The following is a 17,371-nucleotide window of genomic DNA, read 5'->3' on the forward strand; positions in this document are numbered from 1 at the left end:
GGACAAGAGATGTCTGACAGAAAGCTACAGGGGAGAAATTTGCCTAGAATTGTCTCAAGAAGGAGCATCAGTTCTTTGAGTTAGGCTGGACACCCAGAAAAACTCAAGAAACTCCAGAACATTGGGAGCCTGGAGCCAAGAGCAAGGCCCAACACAAGAGCCTTTGAGACAGTAAGCCAGCCTGAAAGACTATTTTAATTATATAGACAGGCTTTCCCTGCATTAAAAATTGGTAAACTTAAGACCAATGCCACCATTGAGGGGATAGAAACATTATTTGAAAAAAGCAATGCAGTTCTTTTTTTTTAATTAGGTATTTTCTTCATTTACATTTCAATGCTATCCCAAAAGTCCCCCATACCTCCCCCCACTCTCCTACCCTCCCACTTCTTGGCCCTGGCATTACCCTGTACTGACACATATAAAGTTTGCAAGACCAAGGGGCCTCTCTTTCCACTGATGGCCTACTAGGCCATCTTCTGATACATATGCAGCTAGAGACATGAGCTCCAGGGGGTACTGGTTAGTTCATATTGTTGTTATTGCAACTGTGTCCACGGGAGTAAACCCCTCCCTACTTTCAATTGCAATCTTTATATATTTCCTCTCAAAAAGGTTGAAAAAAACTCTACAAGTACAACAAGAAAAAATATCTGTGATATCTGTGTCTCTCTTGAGAGACAAGAGACAAAGGAACTAAGAGAACAGAAACTGCTTAATTGTGAACCTATGGTACCTAATGAAATTAAGCATCAAGATAAACATTGAAATTGAGGAAGGTGGCCACTCCCACTAGCTTTCTCGGTTACCCAGGAACAAATGCCAGAAAATGGTGAAAACTCACAAAATGAACAACTAATCAGGAATTCTATTAAAATACAAGATCTTAAATAATTTTTTAGAAATCATTAGTAACTTATGGAATGCACTTACCCTTTGAAAGACAGATACTAAATACCTGGGTACCTAAAAGAGGATTATCTCATAAGCCTGGAAAGATGTAGCAGCAGCTATATTCAAAGCTAGTTCTCAGTTACAATGGCTGACATGGTAGTGAGAAAAAGTTGCAAATATGGAAAGTCATAATGGGTCTAAAGGTGTTAATATCATGAAAGATCAGTTGATAGGTAAAGATCAGTTTGGTTGATTTAAGACAGCAAGTGCAATTTGGTGACTGTACTGTTATACAGGCATATTATTATTATAAGATACTATAGCATCTTAAAGAGCCTCGGATAAGGTGGAGGAACACAGAAAAAAAGACCTATATCATTCACAAAAATTATGGAAAGCCCCAGAGAGATGTTTGCTGACATGCATTAGTGTCCTCTCTAAACAGGGCAATATCAGACGCAGATGTGAGACTTTAGCTTTTGAAATGCAAATACAGAGTGTAAAAGTTCTTAGACATTTAAAAGTTCAATCAGCACCCATGGATGAATGGATTAGAACTCCTGATATTGACCCTAATGACTATGCAACTAGACAACTAATTGTCAATAATCCTAGATATCAAAATATCTGTTGTCAACTGTGTGCTGGTTTTGGCAGAAGCATTACATGCAGGAAAGCCAAATCCATAACCAAAATAAAACTTCTATAAGAACAAAACCTTGTCCTACCCAAGGAGGAAGTACTCCAATATAGTCAACTTGCCACCAACCTGCTGGTGGATCACCTTGAGGAATGGTGCCACATCTGGGGCTGAGTGTTAGTCTCTGCTGTTGATAGATCTAGCATTCAGCAGCAGCTATAACCAGGTCAGCCTTGGTGAGTAGAAATCCATGTTGTTGAGCCCAAGTATAACCTCCATCTAGGCCACCATGACCACTTAATTGAGCAATGACAGGGATGGCTGAGGAAAGAGACTGACTATCCACTAAATGGGTCATTTTATCCATATGATTATTGAACTCCTCCGCTGCAGTTACCTTTTGATGAGCATTTACATGGGACACAAATATCTTCACGTCCTTTGCCCATTTGGAGAAATCTATCCATACACTTCTTCCCCAGATGTCTTATTCACCGACTTTCCAATCATGATATTTCCAAGTACCTGACCATCCAGCCAATCCATTGGCTACAACCCATGAGTCAGTGAACAACTGTACTTCTGGTCATTCTTCTTCTAAGCAAAATGTAATACTATGTGTAGATCCTAGACATTTGAACAAGAAGCTATAATGTTGAGCAACCTTAGAGCCCCCTTGATGTTTGAGATCCCAGAGCCATGGAATATCTGTTGAGGAAAGCTGCTAACTTGGAGTGGAACCAGCCAAGGAGAATTGTACTGCAGTTAACAAAGATGAAAGGATTGGAGATCTGAAGAGTGCTTTGGTAACAGACATTGCAATGCAGAGTTTAGAGTTTGCCCAGCTGGTTTTGGGTCTTGTCTGTTCTAGTATGTCATTTTGGAATAGTAGTGTATATCCTGTGGTGTTTAGGTAAGTGATCTGCTTTTTGATTTTGAGTTTATAGGGGGTTATAGTGAAGTGATTGACTGAATCTCAGAAAAGACTTCGAACTTTGGACTTTTAACATTGTTGAGACTTTTATAGACTGTGGGAACTTTTGAAGTTGGACCAAGTGTATTTGCATTATGCTATGGCTAGGTGTGGCCTGCCTCAATAGACTCATGTGCTTGAATAAGCCTATCAGGGCCAGGGAGTCGAAAGTTATAGTTTGAATATGCTTGGCCCAGAAAGTGGCACTATTACCAATTGTGGCCTTGTTAGAGGAAGTATGACAATGTGGTTTTTACTACCCTCGTCCTAGCTGCCTGCAGTCTTCTAGCAGCCTTCAGACAAAGGTGCAGAACTCTCAGCTCCTCCTGCACCATGCCTGTGGGATCACTGCCATGTTCCCCCTTGATGATAAAAGCTGCTAACAGGGAACCTGTAAGACAGCCCCAATTAAATGTTGTCATTAAAAGGGTTGCCTTGATCATGATGTCTGTTCACAGCAGTAAAACCCTAACTAAGACACAGTGGGAGATGAGGTGTTTTGAAAAGCAGTTGTAGTCAAGGTGTTCCTAGAGACTTCTCTAGAAGACCTCATCCTTCCAGTATTTGTAGGTGTGGTAAGGGTAGACATTGGACTAATGAATGCAGATCTGCAAGTGATAATCCCATGTTATTGGAAAACTCACTATAAGATAACCCTGGAAACTCCCAAAGGGGGTTAGCTTTTACTGGTATAACAAACAACATGACCCAGCCATTTCCTGTCAGCAATTGACAGAGCAACTAGAGAAAACTAAACTATTTATTGGAGATCTAGTGTGAGTTACAGAAAGAATCGGTGCCCTAGACTTATCCAGAAGTAAAAATATCACACTATCAATTAAAATTCTATGCTATAAAATAACCATTGGAGTGAATATCACCAAAGACAATGGAACTGGTTTCTAAAAGAATTAGCCTTACTTCTCAAGGATTCATTGTGCATCCAGGAATTATAGATCAAGACTTCAAGGGAGAAATTGAAATTATGGTTTATGTAAAGAATAAATATGAAGTTTAAAGCAGGTTTAAAGCAGGAGACAGGACTTCTCACCTTCTGCCAATTCTGTAAGTCAAAGGCAAAGCAGCCCCAGTTGAAAGAACAGGAAGATTTGGAGGTTCCAGAAGATAGTTTTTTTTTTTTCTTAAGTATTAACAATGAGCAGAACTCAAAATTAAAGTTAAATAGTATTGAAATTGAAGGTTTAATGGACACAGGAGCTAATGTAACTGTAATCCCACAAGACTCATGTCATCTACCTAGGCCCCTTCTGAAGGTATACACGCAGTTTATTGGAATTGGAACATTATCCCAATAAAACAAAGTGTAAGCAAAATTAAATGTGTGAGATCAAAGGTCAAATAGGAAGATTAAAACCTATGTAGCAGATATGCCCATAAACCCATGGGGAATTGGTCTACTATAACAATGGGGAACACAGATTAATATTCCTCCAATCTCAGGCATTAGAGACCTATTTTAGCTGACACTGCATGTTGATATTTTATGGAATGTGGTTTGATTGTTTCTGTTTAAACAGGTGAGAATCCCAGACTGCTAGTGTGGATCTGGGCACAGTATTCAAATACCAAGTGTCTAGTTTATGGGGGATTGATAAACATCTAACTGTACCTTGATAAATAAAAATCGGAAATAAGATTAGCTGGAGGAAAAAAAGAAAACCTGCTTAATTAGATAGACCTGTATACTTTTAAGATGTTTTAACATCAGAATGGAAGTCAGGGAATGTGTTATGTTGGGGAAAAGGTTTTGTCTAAACTTCCACAGGTGACGAGAGACTATGGGTTCCATTAAAATTGACAAAGATCTGATCTGAGTAAGAGATGCTTCCGCATGAAAGACAGAATTGAAGGAATGAAGAGACGCTGAAATATGGCAGGGAGATAGCTCAGTAAACTGAATGGAAAAGAACAGAGCGTTCATCAGACTGGCAGACTGTAAAGCCTTGGATGGTGAAATGGACAACTGATGAAAGCCAGATGATCAGAACAAGCAGTTATGAAGAATCCCAGCATCAACAGATCTTCGTAAAGACATTCAGACTACTATGGAATTGATAATTGTTTCCATTATAAAAGTTATACAGTGTACAATTTTTAGCATAAATAGAAAGGGAAAAGGTATAGAGGAATTTTAATCTAGCAATATGGCTGCTGTAGCAAAAGATCACATCCAAAGACCTTCTAGGGCTGTGTGATCTCGATGAAATACACACACACCTTTAATCCCAGGATACAGAGGCAAGCAGATCTCTGAGTTCAAGGTCAGGCTGGCATAGAGTAAGTTTCGTGTAAAGAAAAGCTTAGATCATATTGGTATATATTAGTCACCATTTTAAAAGTTTCTTAAGGATAAATGTCAAACAATCTTACCTCATGCTACAGTTTAAAAAGAGTTTATGCCTATAGAGGAACATTTTAAATAGAAGAGCTGTGTCTAGATTGTGTTCTTGTGGGGCCAGAACTTTTGGGAGGCAAAACTTATGGGGATTTGGTGGAGGGGAGGGGTTCAACAGGGATATATCATTGGAATGTGTCTTAATTAGGGTTACTATTACTGTGATGAAATTCTATAGCCAAAAGAAAATCGAGGAGGCAAGGATCTATTTCACTCACAGTTCTACTATACAGTTCATCATCAATAGCAGTGAGGGTAGGGATTCACACAGGACAGGAACCTGAAGGCAGGAGCTGATGCAGAAGCCATGGAGGAGTGCTCATTAATGACTTGCTCAGGACTATCAGCCCAGGGATGGCACCTGCCACAATGGGCTAGGTCCTCTCACATCAGTTACTGATCAATAAAAGACCCTGTAGGCTTGCTTTCAGCTAGGTCTTATGGAGGCATCTTCTCAGTTGAGGCTCTCCTCTTTATGACTTTAGCTTGTGTCAAGCTGACATAAATTTATCCAGCACTATGAAGGGAATGTGGGACTCCAGTCTCTTCCTCGGACTTCCCACTGAACAATACAAGCTCAGCCACAGTTGTTCTCTTCTGCCATCATGTGACTCAGCCAAGAGAGAGAACCCTCATAAGAACTGAGCAGATTCCAGCTCTATGTCCTTAAAGACTAAGGCTATAAGTTGTAAGCCTACAAAATTGTGACTCAAGCAAGCTTTTCTTTTTATAAAGTTAGCTGCCTTAAGTATTTCATTATAGAAACTAAAAGCTGACTGGCATATCCTATAGAGGATGAAACCATTCTGCTAAGAAACTTTAACACCTGCAGGGCGTGGTGGCGCACACCTTTGATCCCAGCACTTGGGAGGCAGAGGCAGGCGGATTTCTGAGTTTGAGGCCAGCCTGGTCTACAGAGTGAGTTCCAGGACAGTCAGGGCTATACAGCGAAACCCTGTCTCGAAAAAAAAAAAAAAAAAAAAAAGAGAAAACCTCTAACATCCTTATTGTTGTTAATAATAATACTTTAAAACTGACTATACTCAGGCATTTCATATGTCACCTCATTTAAGCTGCATTGCCATTCCCATGAATTGGTTATATCCTCATTATCAATAAGAGAATTCAATATTGAAGTTTTGTGTCACTGCTATTCAAATAGTTATCAAGAAGACTGCAAAATGAAAATGCTTGTGAGGAAACACAACAGGGGAGCTCCTATACTCTGTTAATGAGGTGAATTACTATAGCCATTATGGAAAACAGTATGGGGGGTCTTTAAAACTTGAAAACAAAACTATCATGTAGCTCAACAATCGAACTAATGAGTTCATAGTCAAAATAAATAAAAGCACTACCATTCATATATATATATATATACATATATATATATATATATATACACACACACACACATATATGTGTGTATGTGATATATGTACTCACTTGACAAACATACATACATACACTCTAATGTGTATTGCAGCTCTACTCACAGCATCTAAGATAAGGAATAAACTACGTTGTCCATTGATAAAGAACAAAGAGATCAAGGCATTTATACATCATGAAATACTAATCTGCCATAAAAAGGCCATCCTATCATATGTGATAACATAGATAAACTAGAAGACATCACAATAGTCAAAACAAATACAGCACATTAAAAACAAACATGCTTTTGTTCAGTTATGGAAACTAAAAAAGTTGATAACATCGAAGTAGAAATAGAATAGTGTTCATGAGAAGCTACAAAGTGGGGGAAGGGGGGAGATAAAGAAATACTGGATAGTGGACAGCAACGTACAGATATATACCAGGAATGTGTTCCAATGTCCTCTTCAACAGTGGAGCAGCTGGAGTCTACAATTTACTACTGGAAACTCAAAATATCTTTGAGAATAATCTAAAATTTCTTAACATATAGAAATTATAAATGTCCAAAAGAGAAAATTAACTATAATTATATATATACATATATATATACTATATACTATATATACAGTGCCCTCATTAGGTGTATATATAAACATGTATCAATTAAAATTTAAATCATAATAAGAAGCTAGATAATTTGTGTTTCTAGATAAATGAGAGAGGTGAGTTTTGTGACAAGTAGTGATGGTCTCCAAAGTCTATCAGTTCATTATTGTAGATAAAATGCTATATAATCTCTCACCTCAAGAAACTATCAGTTTCTCTCACATAGGCGTTCTGAATTAGGAACCCATGAATTTAAATAAAATTTAAGTCTGCCACTGTTGTTGGTAGAGATGCCCTCTCTTCCTTGACAACATAAGGTTATAAATGTAACTGTATCCTGGCTTCACTTCCTATTGCTATGATAAAATGCTCATAATTACTCAAAAGCAACTTGGGATCAAAGGAGTTTATTTCAGCTCACACTTCCAGGTTATAGTTCATTGTTCAGGGAAATCAAGCTAGTAAGAACCTGAAGCAGCTACTCAAATTCACGTTCAAGAGGAAGGAGAGTATGTGAATGAATGGATGCTTGTCAATACTAAACTTGCTTTCTTCTTATCATTCACTCCAAGCCCATACCATGAAATAGTGGAAGCACATATTTAGAGCAAGTAGTCTCATTTCTAACCAAGTTAAGAATATCTCTCAGAGACATGCCCACAGACAACCTAATTTGTCAACCTCTCACTGAGAATCCCTTGCCAGGTGAATGTTGATTGCATCATGTTGCCAACTTGATTCCCACCTTACCATGATTCATTGATGAGATACGACCACATCCTCCAGGAATCTAGATGGCACCTGGGTCTACATACAAAATGACTGTCTTAGTTAGGTTTTTACTGCTGTGAACAAACAACATGACCAAGGCAACTCTTATAAGGACATTAAATTGGGGCAGGCTTATACGTTCAGGAGTTCAGTCCATTATCATCCATAAATGAGCAAGGCAGCATCCAGGCAGGCATGGTGCAAGAGGAGTTGAGAGTTCAACATCAATGACTATTTAGCTTTCATATTCTCTATAAAATAATACTACAAGAGGAATCTAGGATCAGCAGGTACTGAAGTTTGTTCATTTGTTCTGTTTTGACCAACTGTATAGTTGTAGAAAATGTAACATCCTATCTGGTTACTCTAATGATTAATTATCCTAACACAATGTTCTCACTGTCAAATATCCATTATTGATGAGAAATACTGACTAGCTCTGGGTTAGTCCTTTATAATTGTGAAATTTATCTAACATATTTCCACTCACTTGGTTTGGCTCAAGTGCTAATGAGGAAGTCTGGGTTTTATGAATTCCCTGACACCCACGATTCACTGAAAAATTCTCCTGTAGGCACATTCTGCCTCCTCTGATAGATCCCAGAGGTGCCTTCCCTTCCAGGCCCATTGGTGACTCATTTCTAATGGTTATAAAATCAGCACAAACCACTTCTTTCTTTAATATTGTTTCTTAGTAATGGCTGATTGGGAAATTTACTTTCAACTGCTGAGATCAGTGGCTTCCACAGTATTCTTTGTCCCTATCACTGGCTAACAGGAATCTTTATTTTAGTGGAAATGCCATTAACTTAGATTTCTGAATTGAGAAACTAAATTCTGAATTCTGTATCTCTAAATGTTTAGTGTAGTCATCTAGGTGGCCTCAATGAATATATTTTACAAATCTGGGCAGAGAAAATAAGTATAAAGCATTATATTTAGGATCTTGTTTTAGATTCAATTGCATCTTATACTCTCACAGAAGTCTTATTATTAATAAGAAAGATTTTCATATTTCATTATAGGAAACATTTTTGATAATCAACTTTGAATGGAGATTCAAAATAACATATTAAGCATCTTCATAAATTTTTCCAAAAGCAAACTTCTTGCTTGTAAGATACTTTCTACTATGAACAGAAAAAGTAACAAGAGTAATACCATCCTGTATAGTACTATCCTTATTCATTCATTTACAAGGTATCTACTAAGTATCTAGCATACAGGGGACTATTCTACTACATTAAAAATCAACCATGAACGAGATGAAAATGTTTCTACCTCACATGGAATTTCTCCTTGAATGTGTTTATCTACATAATATAATGGTAGAGTGTGTTTAATTTTGTGTTTTTGTTTTAACTAAGTTAAACAGAGATGGAAAGGGAAGCTTGAACAAAGCTCTGAACCCTGGATGATGCTAAGAATAACTATGACAAATCTGTCGGAAAGTATTACTGGCAGAGAAAACAGCAAGAGCAAAATGTCAATAGAGGAAAACAAATTAGTTTTTTTATTAAACAGTCGAGCATTAAATGTGCATGGAATGGAAAGAGTATGTGAGTGGTGGAACCCCCTCAGAGGTAAGGAGAGTAGTTCTGAGATTTGCATCTTGACAAGTAACCTGAAAGTTAGTCTAGTATGGTGGAACTGGAGTTTTTAAGTAAAGGAATAAATTACCATTAAAAGAAAAACAGACTAGTTAGAATGGAATGAGGGGAAAAAAACAGAATTATAATGGCCTCTAACCTAAAAGTGCTGTTCTAAAAGCATTTCCTTGGATTTCCAATAAGGAGAGAACCTAATTAGCAAAATGCAACAGATTTCAGTTTAAAACTATATTTGAGCCCAAAATATCCCTACACCAATTTGCACCATGGTTTTACAGATAGACCAAGTCATTAGTTAATTTCTAACTACAATAATTGAAAAGATGAGCATCTTTACCATGCATAGACTCTGCAAACTTAAAGCTTAAGCAAGACACTTTACAGACTCAGGAACAGAAAAGATATGTACAAGCACTAACTTTAGTCTGCAGACTTCCACTAGCTGAAACAAATACATAAGGAAAAATAAAACCTCCCAAATGAAAACATTGGAATGTAGGAGGATATTTTGGAAGCCATAAAAGCAAGAGGTCCTATTCCAAAACTAATTGATAGGAAAGATACAAAGCCAAAAGCAACATAAGACAAGTGCAATTAGAATGAATTTGTTAAAATAATTAACTTTAGAAAAACAACACTGTCAATCTATCAGACACAACTTGCTTTAATGTGTTCACCACCTCTGTGAATCTCCTGTAAAATCTTGGCACATTTATTTCATCAAATTATTGTTCCTAGCTAATGTTGCTGAAGTTCCTGCCAAACGTCTTTTGGGAACCAGAAGTATAAATCTTTACTGTCAGAGAGATACAACTGTGTTTAAAAGGAGAACCAACAACACAGGAATACGAGCTGATTATAGACATTGAACTAAGTGTGCCCACAGTATCCGCATGATTTTTTCAGGACAAGTTCGGGCACCTCTAACTCAGCACCGTGAGTAACTTAGAATGAGAAGATGGCAAATTGTCAGTAAGTATGAAAGTGCTCGGGCCAGAAGGAACATTTAGTATGGATATCCCAGGTAACAAGACTTCAAGAACTTTTCAAAGTTAATACTTACAGATGCAAGTGAATAATACTTATAATGGTTTTGAGTACTAAACTTGGCATCTTAAAATATTGGGAGGCTGTGGAGAGTGAACATTCTGAAAAAGACAAGAATTCGAATCGGAAAAGATCTGGGTATAGAGCTGAAACCATATTTTCTAAACCTGATTTGCACCACAAATGATTCAATATTTTCCAAACTTTCTGATTAAATGTGCTTATTTTCCCCGTTAGTTTTTAAAAACTTAGCAAATGTCATTAGGCACATTTGGAAAATGATAACGGGGATTTTCTGCTGCAGAAATGTTGGAAGGCCCCAGGTTTGAAACATTCCCAAACAGATGGCTCCCCTCAGCTACCCTCTCCCACAGTTACTTCCTCATTTCAGAGTACTAACAAGACATATTTATGCGGCTAGAATTCCTTTACAGGGCAGAAAACACTTACTGTTGTTTCGTTAGTCCTACGAACTCACTAAACCTTTTCTTGGACACTCAACCTCTCTTTAACAGTAAAACCAGAGGGCAAACTTGCGAAACCCGGACAACTAGCAGCCTGTGGTCTATCCCTCAGTCAGGGATCCCAGAGCGCGCTGTGCATGACGGGAGTAGGCAGCGGGGCTTGTGGGAAATGTAGTCTGGCGACACCGCCCTGCTCTCCATTCCTGTAATGGCTGCTTTGGGTCCGGTAAGGTACAAACTCCGCTCCCGGGGATTCCAGGATTGATTCTCCTAGTGTACTTGCACAACCCAACAAATTTGCACCCTCCCAGGGCGAAGGAATTCCAGATCTTTATGTTAGATCTTGGGATGAATTTGCTTCTCGGCTTGGTTTCATTTAACAATCTGTGTGTGAGAACTAACTTTAAATCTAGTAGTCTCTTTTTGAACGAACTGTTAGGGAGTGTTTTCTGTACTCGTTACCAATTTCTGTCCTTGCTGTTCGTTCCTCACTGACTCTAGCTTCCTCTTTAAAATAGGCTGTGTCACGAGTAACCTCTTAGCCTCAGCATCCGGAAGTTCCAAAGAGAATATTTCACGTTGGATAGAATTTTACATATACAATTGTTTCGGTAAGTCTTATTAATTCCTTACAACTTCACAGAGTCACGTGTTGTGTTGCATTTTCTAGATAAGAGACGTGCTAAGAAAATGTGACTTTTACCTGTTAGGGTATTTTAGTTGGCAAGTATCTTGTGCATTTTTCCCTCTCTTTTCTAAAGATGTACAGCTGTCCAGTTTCAGTTTGGTCGATGCATATACTGTTGGAATTCCTGTTGGAATTGCCGATGTGAGGGTGTTGTCATGAGATTAACCTAAAATGACTGTTTTTAGTTTTGTCTTCTTAAACTGACATCTGAAATGATTCACAAACTCCAGTCTAAAAGATTGTTTTATATTAATATTGTCATTCGAAAAGAATTAGGCTTTTTTTTTAACAGTTTCTTTTGTTCCGTGTTTAATTTCTAGGCAAGTTCAGCCCTCCAGATCCTGGCATCATGAACTCAGTTTGCACACAGTTGATCTTAGTCCTCACGTCGCTGCTTTTGAGCCTGCCTGCTGTTGAAGCAGTAGAAGCTGGAGATGCGATTGCACTCTTATTAGCTGTGGTTCTCAGCATTACAGGCATCTGTGCTTGCTTGGGGATATATGCAAGAAAGCGAAATGGACAGATGTGACTCTGAAGGACTCTTCTGAATTAGACTGCACCCTGACCAGTGTGCTGAAAATCATTGTTCTGTCGAGGCCAACCCCAAGATTTGATCTCTCCCCTTCTCAGCAAGAGGGTTACAGTTAGCCAAGAGTTAACACCCTCAGTTAAGACGATGCTTTCATGTTCATACTTGTTTCTTCTACAATGGGGACAGATGGGGGTGGAGGGCGTCTCTTAACAACAAAGAGTGCACTAATAATGTGGCCCATAACTTGTATTTGCTGCTTAGGAAGGGGCCAAAGTGAGAGGGCTTAAGTTTGCAAAAGTATTATTTCATACTTTCAAGTTGTCAGAGCACATGGAATTGGAAGATGGAAGTATTTGTTCAGAATCTAGTAAATCTATATTGTTATAATCACTGCCTCTTGCATTCTGGGGATCTCTCTCTCTCTCAGTTAGAGTGTTGGGGTGGGTTTTGGATTTGTTTTATTGTTGTTACTGTTTTTTTCTTTTTAATGCTTCAGTTTTTATCTCGCAAGTTGATATTGTACTTAGATCTTAGCCAAAAACTTTTATCTCTGAGAAAAAGTTTAATAAAAATGTACTAAACATATCTAATACTAAAATAGAGAAAATATTTGTTAAAAGATAACTTTACATTGAGTATCTTCTCCTTTGTCAGATGCATTGTATCAAATACATAGCTATTATGCCATCAGTTCACCTATTGTTTTGGTCTGCTTGTATCCATGTGTGAGCTAATTATTTATAATCTGAGTGAAAAAGGACTGGTTATGTTACCTTAAAAGATCACCATGGGCAAGAAATGGGCATCTTTGAGATAGATGAGGATTCTGATAGAAAATCCACAAATAGGAAAGGAAGTATATTGGCCTGCTTTGATTTGTACACCAGCTAAAAAGGTGTACCCTCTTTGCCCTAGTAATCCCAAGAGTCCCCAAACCAATAGATTACAGAGATTTTTAATTTACATTTTTGGGCCCGGGACAAATATTTTGGCTAGAATTTAAATTTGAATGTTATAGTTTCAAGAAAAACTACTCAAACTGTTAGTACCCAAGAGTCACTTCAGGTCCTTTTGTTCCAAACAGAACCTTTAATTCTGTCTGTATTGCATAGAAGTTGAGAAATTGGAACCCGAAGACCCAAGCTTGGCAAGGATCTTCAGACCTTTATTTGATTCTGAAGAATGAAATAGTCTCAGTAAGTCAAAGTAGTCTATGTTCTCAAGGAAAGTGGATGATCCAGTTGTTCCCCAAAATGCCTTGTCCAGTCGTTCACTCTCCAGATTACCTTAGAGGCCCTGACTTTTGTCAGGAAGCAGGCTGTGGCCAATAAAATTTAGTGTGCAGACCCTTTCCCCTCTGAACTGATGTGGCATGCCTGAGAGTTCCAGTTAACAGTAATAAGTAGTGAGGAATGCTTACATTTTAAAGACATGGAAACCAACTGGGTTTACTGGTTTTTTGAAGGTATTTTATCTTATCACCAGAGAAAAGGCTAACAGTCTTTGTTTGGGTAAATTGGCATTTAATAAAACATGTTCGTGCATGCTTAGGGAAAAAAGGAACATGCAGGTGGCAGGACGGCTGTCATCTTTTGTCCACCAGCTCATTGGAGCAGATTTAGAGAGGCTGTCTTCTCTTCCTTGCCAGTCTCAACTTCTCTGGGATGGGGAAAATCTAATGTAAAGCCCATTATAAGCCACAGTCATTTAATCACCTCCTGTTTTCCTACAGGAAAACAGTCTTTACTGACAGTGTGTTTCCAAAACTACTCCAAAAAATGTTTTCAACAATGGCCATTTCTTATTTTATCCTTAAAAGCAGAGGTAGAGGGATATGCTTTCCAAACATTTTAGCTTCACTGGGCCAAGGAGATGACTCAGTGGATAAAGGTGAATCCCTTTACTGATGACCTACCTGAGCTGGATCCTCAGCATCCACATCAAGGAAGAAAAGAACCAACTCCCACAGCCGACAACACCCTGACTGCCATACATGTTCCCAACCTCTGACATGTACACTAAATAATTATTGCTTAATAGAATTAAATGTGCAAAGGGAGGAGCTTCCTTTCTTACTTAGACATATAAGTTTTTGCTTAAACACAAAAACCTGGGCTGGGCAGATGGCTCCATTGATAGCAATGCTTCCTGTACAAACATGAAGACCTAACATCCCTATAAAACCTGGGGAGCAGCACATGGGTAAAGTCTCCACCCCAGGGATTGAGACAGGTGTGTCCCTGGGCCTTCCTGCCCAGCCACTAGCCACTGCACTGCGTTACAGGTTCATGGAGATGCCCTGCTCTCAAAAATAAGCCTGAGTGAGGAATAGGTTCGGTGCTCTGTCCTTCTTATGTGCACACTCATATTGTGCGAGCACACACACACACAAAGTCTTAGGGTAGATCTTAACCATCAGCTCCTTTGAGAATCTGATAAATACTTTTGATTTTTATTTTTCCCTAACTAGATATCTACACATGCTCACATCTTCAGATTAGTTCACAAAACTTGCAGAGCTAAAGCCCATCTAGGAATCGACAGTTAAGAATTTCTGTTTTGCTTGTTCATTTGTTCCCCAAGTTCAAACTCTTTCCAATTGCACAGTTCATTACATTGCTTGCAGAGAGAACAGCTGTAGGATTGACAGGTGTCCCTCCGGTGCCTGGCACAGTGTCTGATGTATGATAAATGTTCTGCTAGTTAGATGGGCTGACTTTAGTTTTAAAAGCCAGAAACAGTCAATAAAGAATTTAAGGTCTTTGTCAATATTTTTTATTTCTGCCCCATAGCTTTCAGGTCTTTAATTTTACTCTTCAGCAGGTAAAATGTAACATGTATTGGCCTGGGTATCTTTAGTTTATTCTAGATGGGATTTTCTGAGTTCTTAAATTTAGAAGATTTTTGCTGTTCTTTTTGTTGTTTTGTTTGTTTGTTTGTTTTATTTTTTATTAGCTACTTTCTTTATTTACATTTCAAATGTTATCCCCTTTCCCGGTTTCCCCTCTGAAAATCCACTATCCCCTCCCCAACTATCTGCTTTCCAACCCACCCACTCCAGCTTCCTGGCCCTGGCATTCCCCTATACTGGGGCATAGAACCTTCACAGGACCAAAGGCCTCTCCTCCCATCGATGACTGACTAGGCTATCCTCTGCTACATATGCAGCTAGAGCCATGAGTCCCACCATGTGTTTTCTTTGGTTGGTGGTTTAGTCCCAGGGAGTCCCAGGGGTACTGATTAGTTCATATTATGGTGGGGACAGCATACAATGACTGGGACTTCCTGCAGTAGGCCATGATGGAGACATCTCAGAAGCCCACTGGGACCCTTAGAAGCAGAAGACACATCCCTCCAAGGGACCTGCCATCTGAAATAAGGGACTGCCTGCAGTAGGCCGGGATGGAGATATCTCAGTAGCCTGAGGCAACTCTTTGTTAAAAAAAAAAAAAAGAAAGAAAAAAAAAAAAAAACAGTTGTTCTCATTTCTCCTAACAGCCCTGGACAACGGCTATATAGATTTCATTTGTGTGTGACTGCCTCTTAGTTGGCCTTGGTGTGCATAATTATTCTATTATAATTGACTTTCTTTACTTCTTTTTCCTGCTCTGGTGAATTCTGTGAAACTAGATGTTCCTTGATGTAATGATTCCTAAACAATTAAAAATGGAGGCATGGGGCACAGCACAGCACAGTCCTAATGTCCCAGGTGCCTGCTGTGTGTTCTCATCTTGGAAACAATGTAACAGCACAATGATAGTTACAGATTAATGCTTGACTTGAAAGAAAGTTTGAAGAAATTATTAGAAAATGAAATAGAGCCAACATTGGGACCCCAAGAAAGGGAAAACTTATTAAAGTTATGAAATAAGTTTTGAATAATATTTGAGAGTGGTTCCTAGATAAGCAAGTATAGAATATGTAAAATCTTATATTAATAAAACTGAGTCAAAAGACTGGGACTCTTTGCACAATGGTGAGCAAAGCTAGCACAACTATTGAGTTAAGGGTTAAGTTGATTCTTTCTGGCCACTGCCTGACAGCTTTGCCCATGTCATGTATCATTAGAGCTTCATGGGAAAATGCAGTAGCTGGCCTCGGAGCTCTGAGCTCTGAAGTATAATAAGTTGAAGTTTAAATAATAATAAGTTTGTGATTATTATTATTTTGGTTATTGGCCATGGAATAAGGAAACTTGAAAGTTTGGGGATCAATTATAATTCTTGATTATTTGTGGGGCATAGTTATTCTTTTGATTTTGATTGGCAGTGATTGTATAATGTCTTTTTCCTACCTGCTTTTGGAGTATCAATAAAAGACTGGGGCAAGAGAAAGGCAAGAGAGCAAGTAGAGAACATGTAGAACTCGAGTGAGGAGTATGTGAGGTGAATGTGGAGTGTGAATGAAGAGTGAGGGAGAGAGAAAGAGAGAGAGCATGGGAAGAGTGAGTGGAGAGAGAATGTGAGGTATGTACAGAGAGTGTGTGTGTGAGTGAAGAGTGCATGTGGTGCGGGTGTGAGATATGTGTGACGTGTGTGTGAGAGTGAAAGGGGAACGTACAGAGGTGTGTGTGAGTGTGAGAGCTCAAGAAAAGAAAAGCACACAGGAGAAAGCAGAGAGCACAAGAGAATGCAGAGGGTGTGCAGCTTCAAGCTGCAAGCAAATGAGAGAGAGAGAAAGGGAGCAGGGAATGAGAGAGAAGAGAGAGAAACTTTAAGCCTTGAAACAGGGGAACACCAGGGCCAAAAAGTGGGAGTGGGTGGGTAGAGGAGTGGTGGGGAGGGTATGGGGGACTTTTGGGATAGCATTGGAAATGTAAATGAGGAAAATACCTAATAAAAAATATAAAAAAAAAAATAAAAAATTTTTTAAAAGTAAACAGTTTAAAAAAACAGTAAAAAAGAAAGAAAGAGAGGAAGAAAGAAAGAAAGAAAGAAAGAAAGGAAAGAAAGAAAGAAAGAAAGAAAGAAAGAAAGAAAGAAAGAAAGAAAGAAAGAAAGAAAGAAAGAAAGAGAAAGATTTCCTGTCAGCTTGTACTCAAAAAAAGTAGTCTGTGTATATTTCTTCTGCGCCTTCCAGATATCCCTGCTTCCAGTTAAGAACTCTGATCCTGTGCTGGACCCTGACAATATTGTTGTTCCTCCTATGGGGCTGCAAACCCCTTCAGCTCCTTGGGTACTTTCTCTAGTTCCTTCATTGGGGACTCCGTGCTCTGTCCAATGGATGGCTGTGAACATCCACTTCTGCATTTGTCAGGCACTGACAGAGCCTCTCAGGAGACAGCTATATCGGGCTCCTGTCAGCAAGCTCTTGTTGGCATCCACAATAGTGTCTGGGTTTGGTGACTGTAAAT

At 38.7% G+C, this 17,371-nt stretch overlaps 1 protein-coding gene and 1 long non-coding RNA gene across 3 annotated transcripts in view; one reads left to right on the forward strand and one right to left on the reverse strand.

Annotated features, from left to right (window-relative positions):
- LOC115031335 (uncharacterized) overlaps positions 1-10,899 on the reverse strand; it is a 179,036-nt gene extending 168,137 nt beyond the window's left edge. For both annotated transcript variants that reach the window (XR_003836964.2, XR_015047695.1), the window contains exons 1-2: positions 10,351-10,899; positions 7,657-7,713 (exon numbers count right to left, since the gene is read on the reverse strand). This is a non-coding gene — a long non-coding RNA (uncharacterized LOC115031335). The remainder of the gene's footprint in view (positions 1-7,656; positions 7,714-10,350) is intronic.
- Positions 10,900-10,982: 83 nt separating this feature from the next.
- Positions 10,983-12,713, forward strand: Smim30 (small integral membrane protein 30). The gene is made up of 3 exons (XM_029478293.2): positions 10,983-11,024; positions 11,317-11,409; positions 11,807-12,713. Exon 3 carries the CDS (start codon positions 11,836-11,838, stop codon positions 12,013-12,015), a length of 180 nt encoding a protein of 59 aa, XP_029334153.1. The 5' UTR covers positions 10,983-11,024; positions 11,317-11,409; positions 11,807-11,835; the 3' UTR covers positions 12,016-12,713.
- Positions 12,714-17,371: the final 4,658 nt, after the last annotated feature.

Source organism: Mus caroli, unplaced genomic scaffold, assembly GCF_978045245.1.
Source record: "Mus caroli unplaced genomic scaffold, Mus_caroli_1 scaffold_7, whole genome shotgun sequence".
NCBI lineage: Eukaryota > Metazoa > Chordata > Mammalia > Rodentia > Muridae > Mus > Mus caroli.

Coding starts and splice junctions, on each gene's coding strand:
- Smim30 (XM_029478293.2), top strand. CDS start 11,836: ATGAACTCAGTTTGCACACAGTTGATCTTAGTCCTCACGTCGCTGCTT.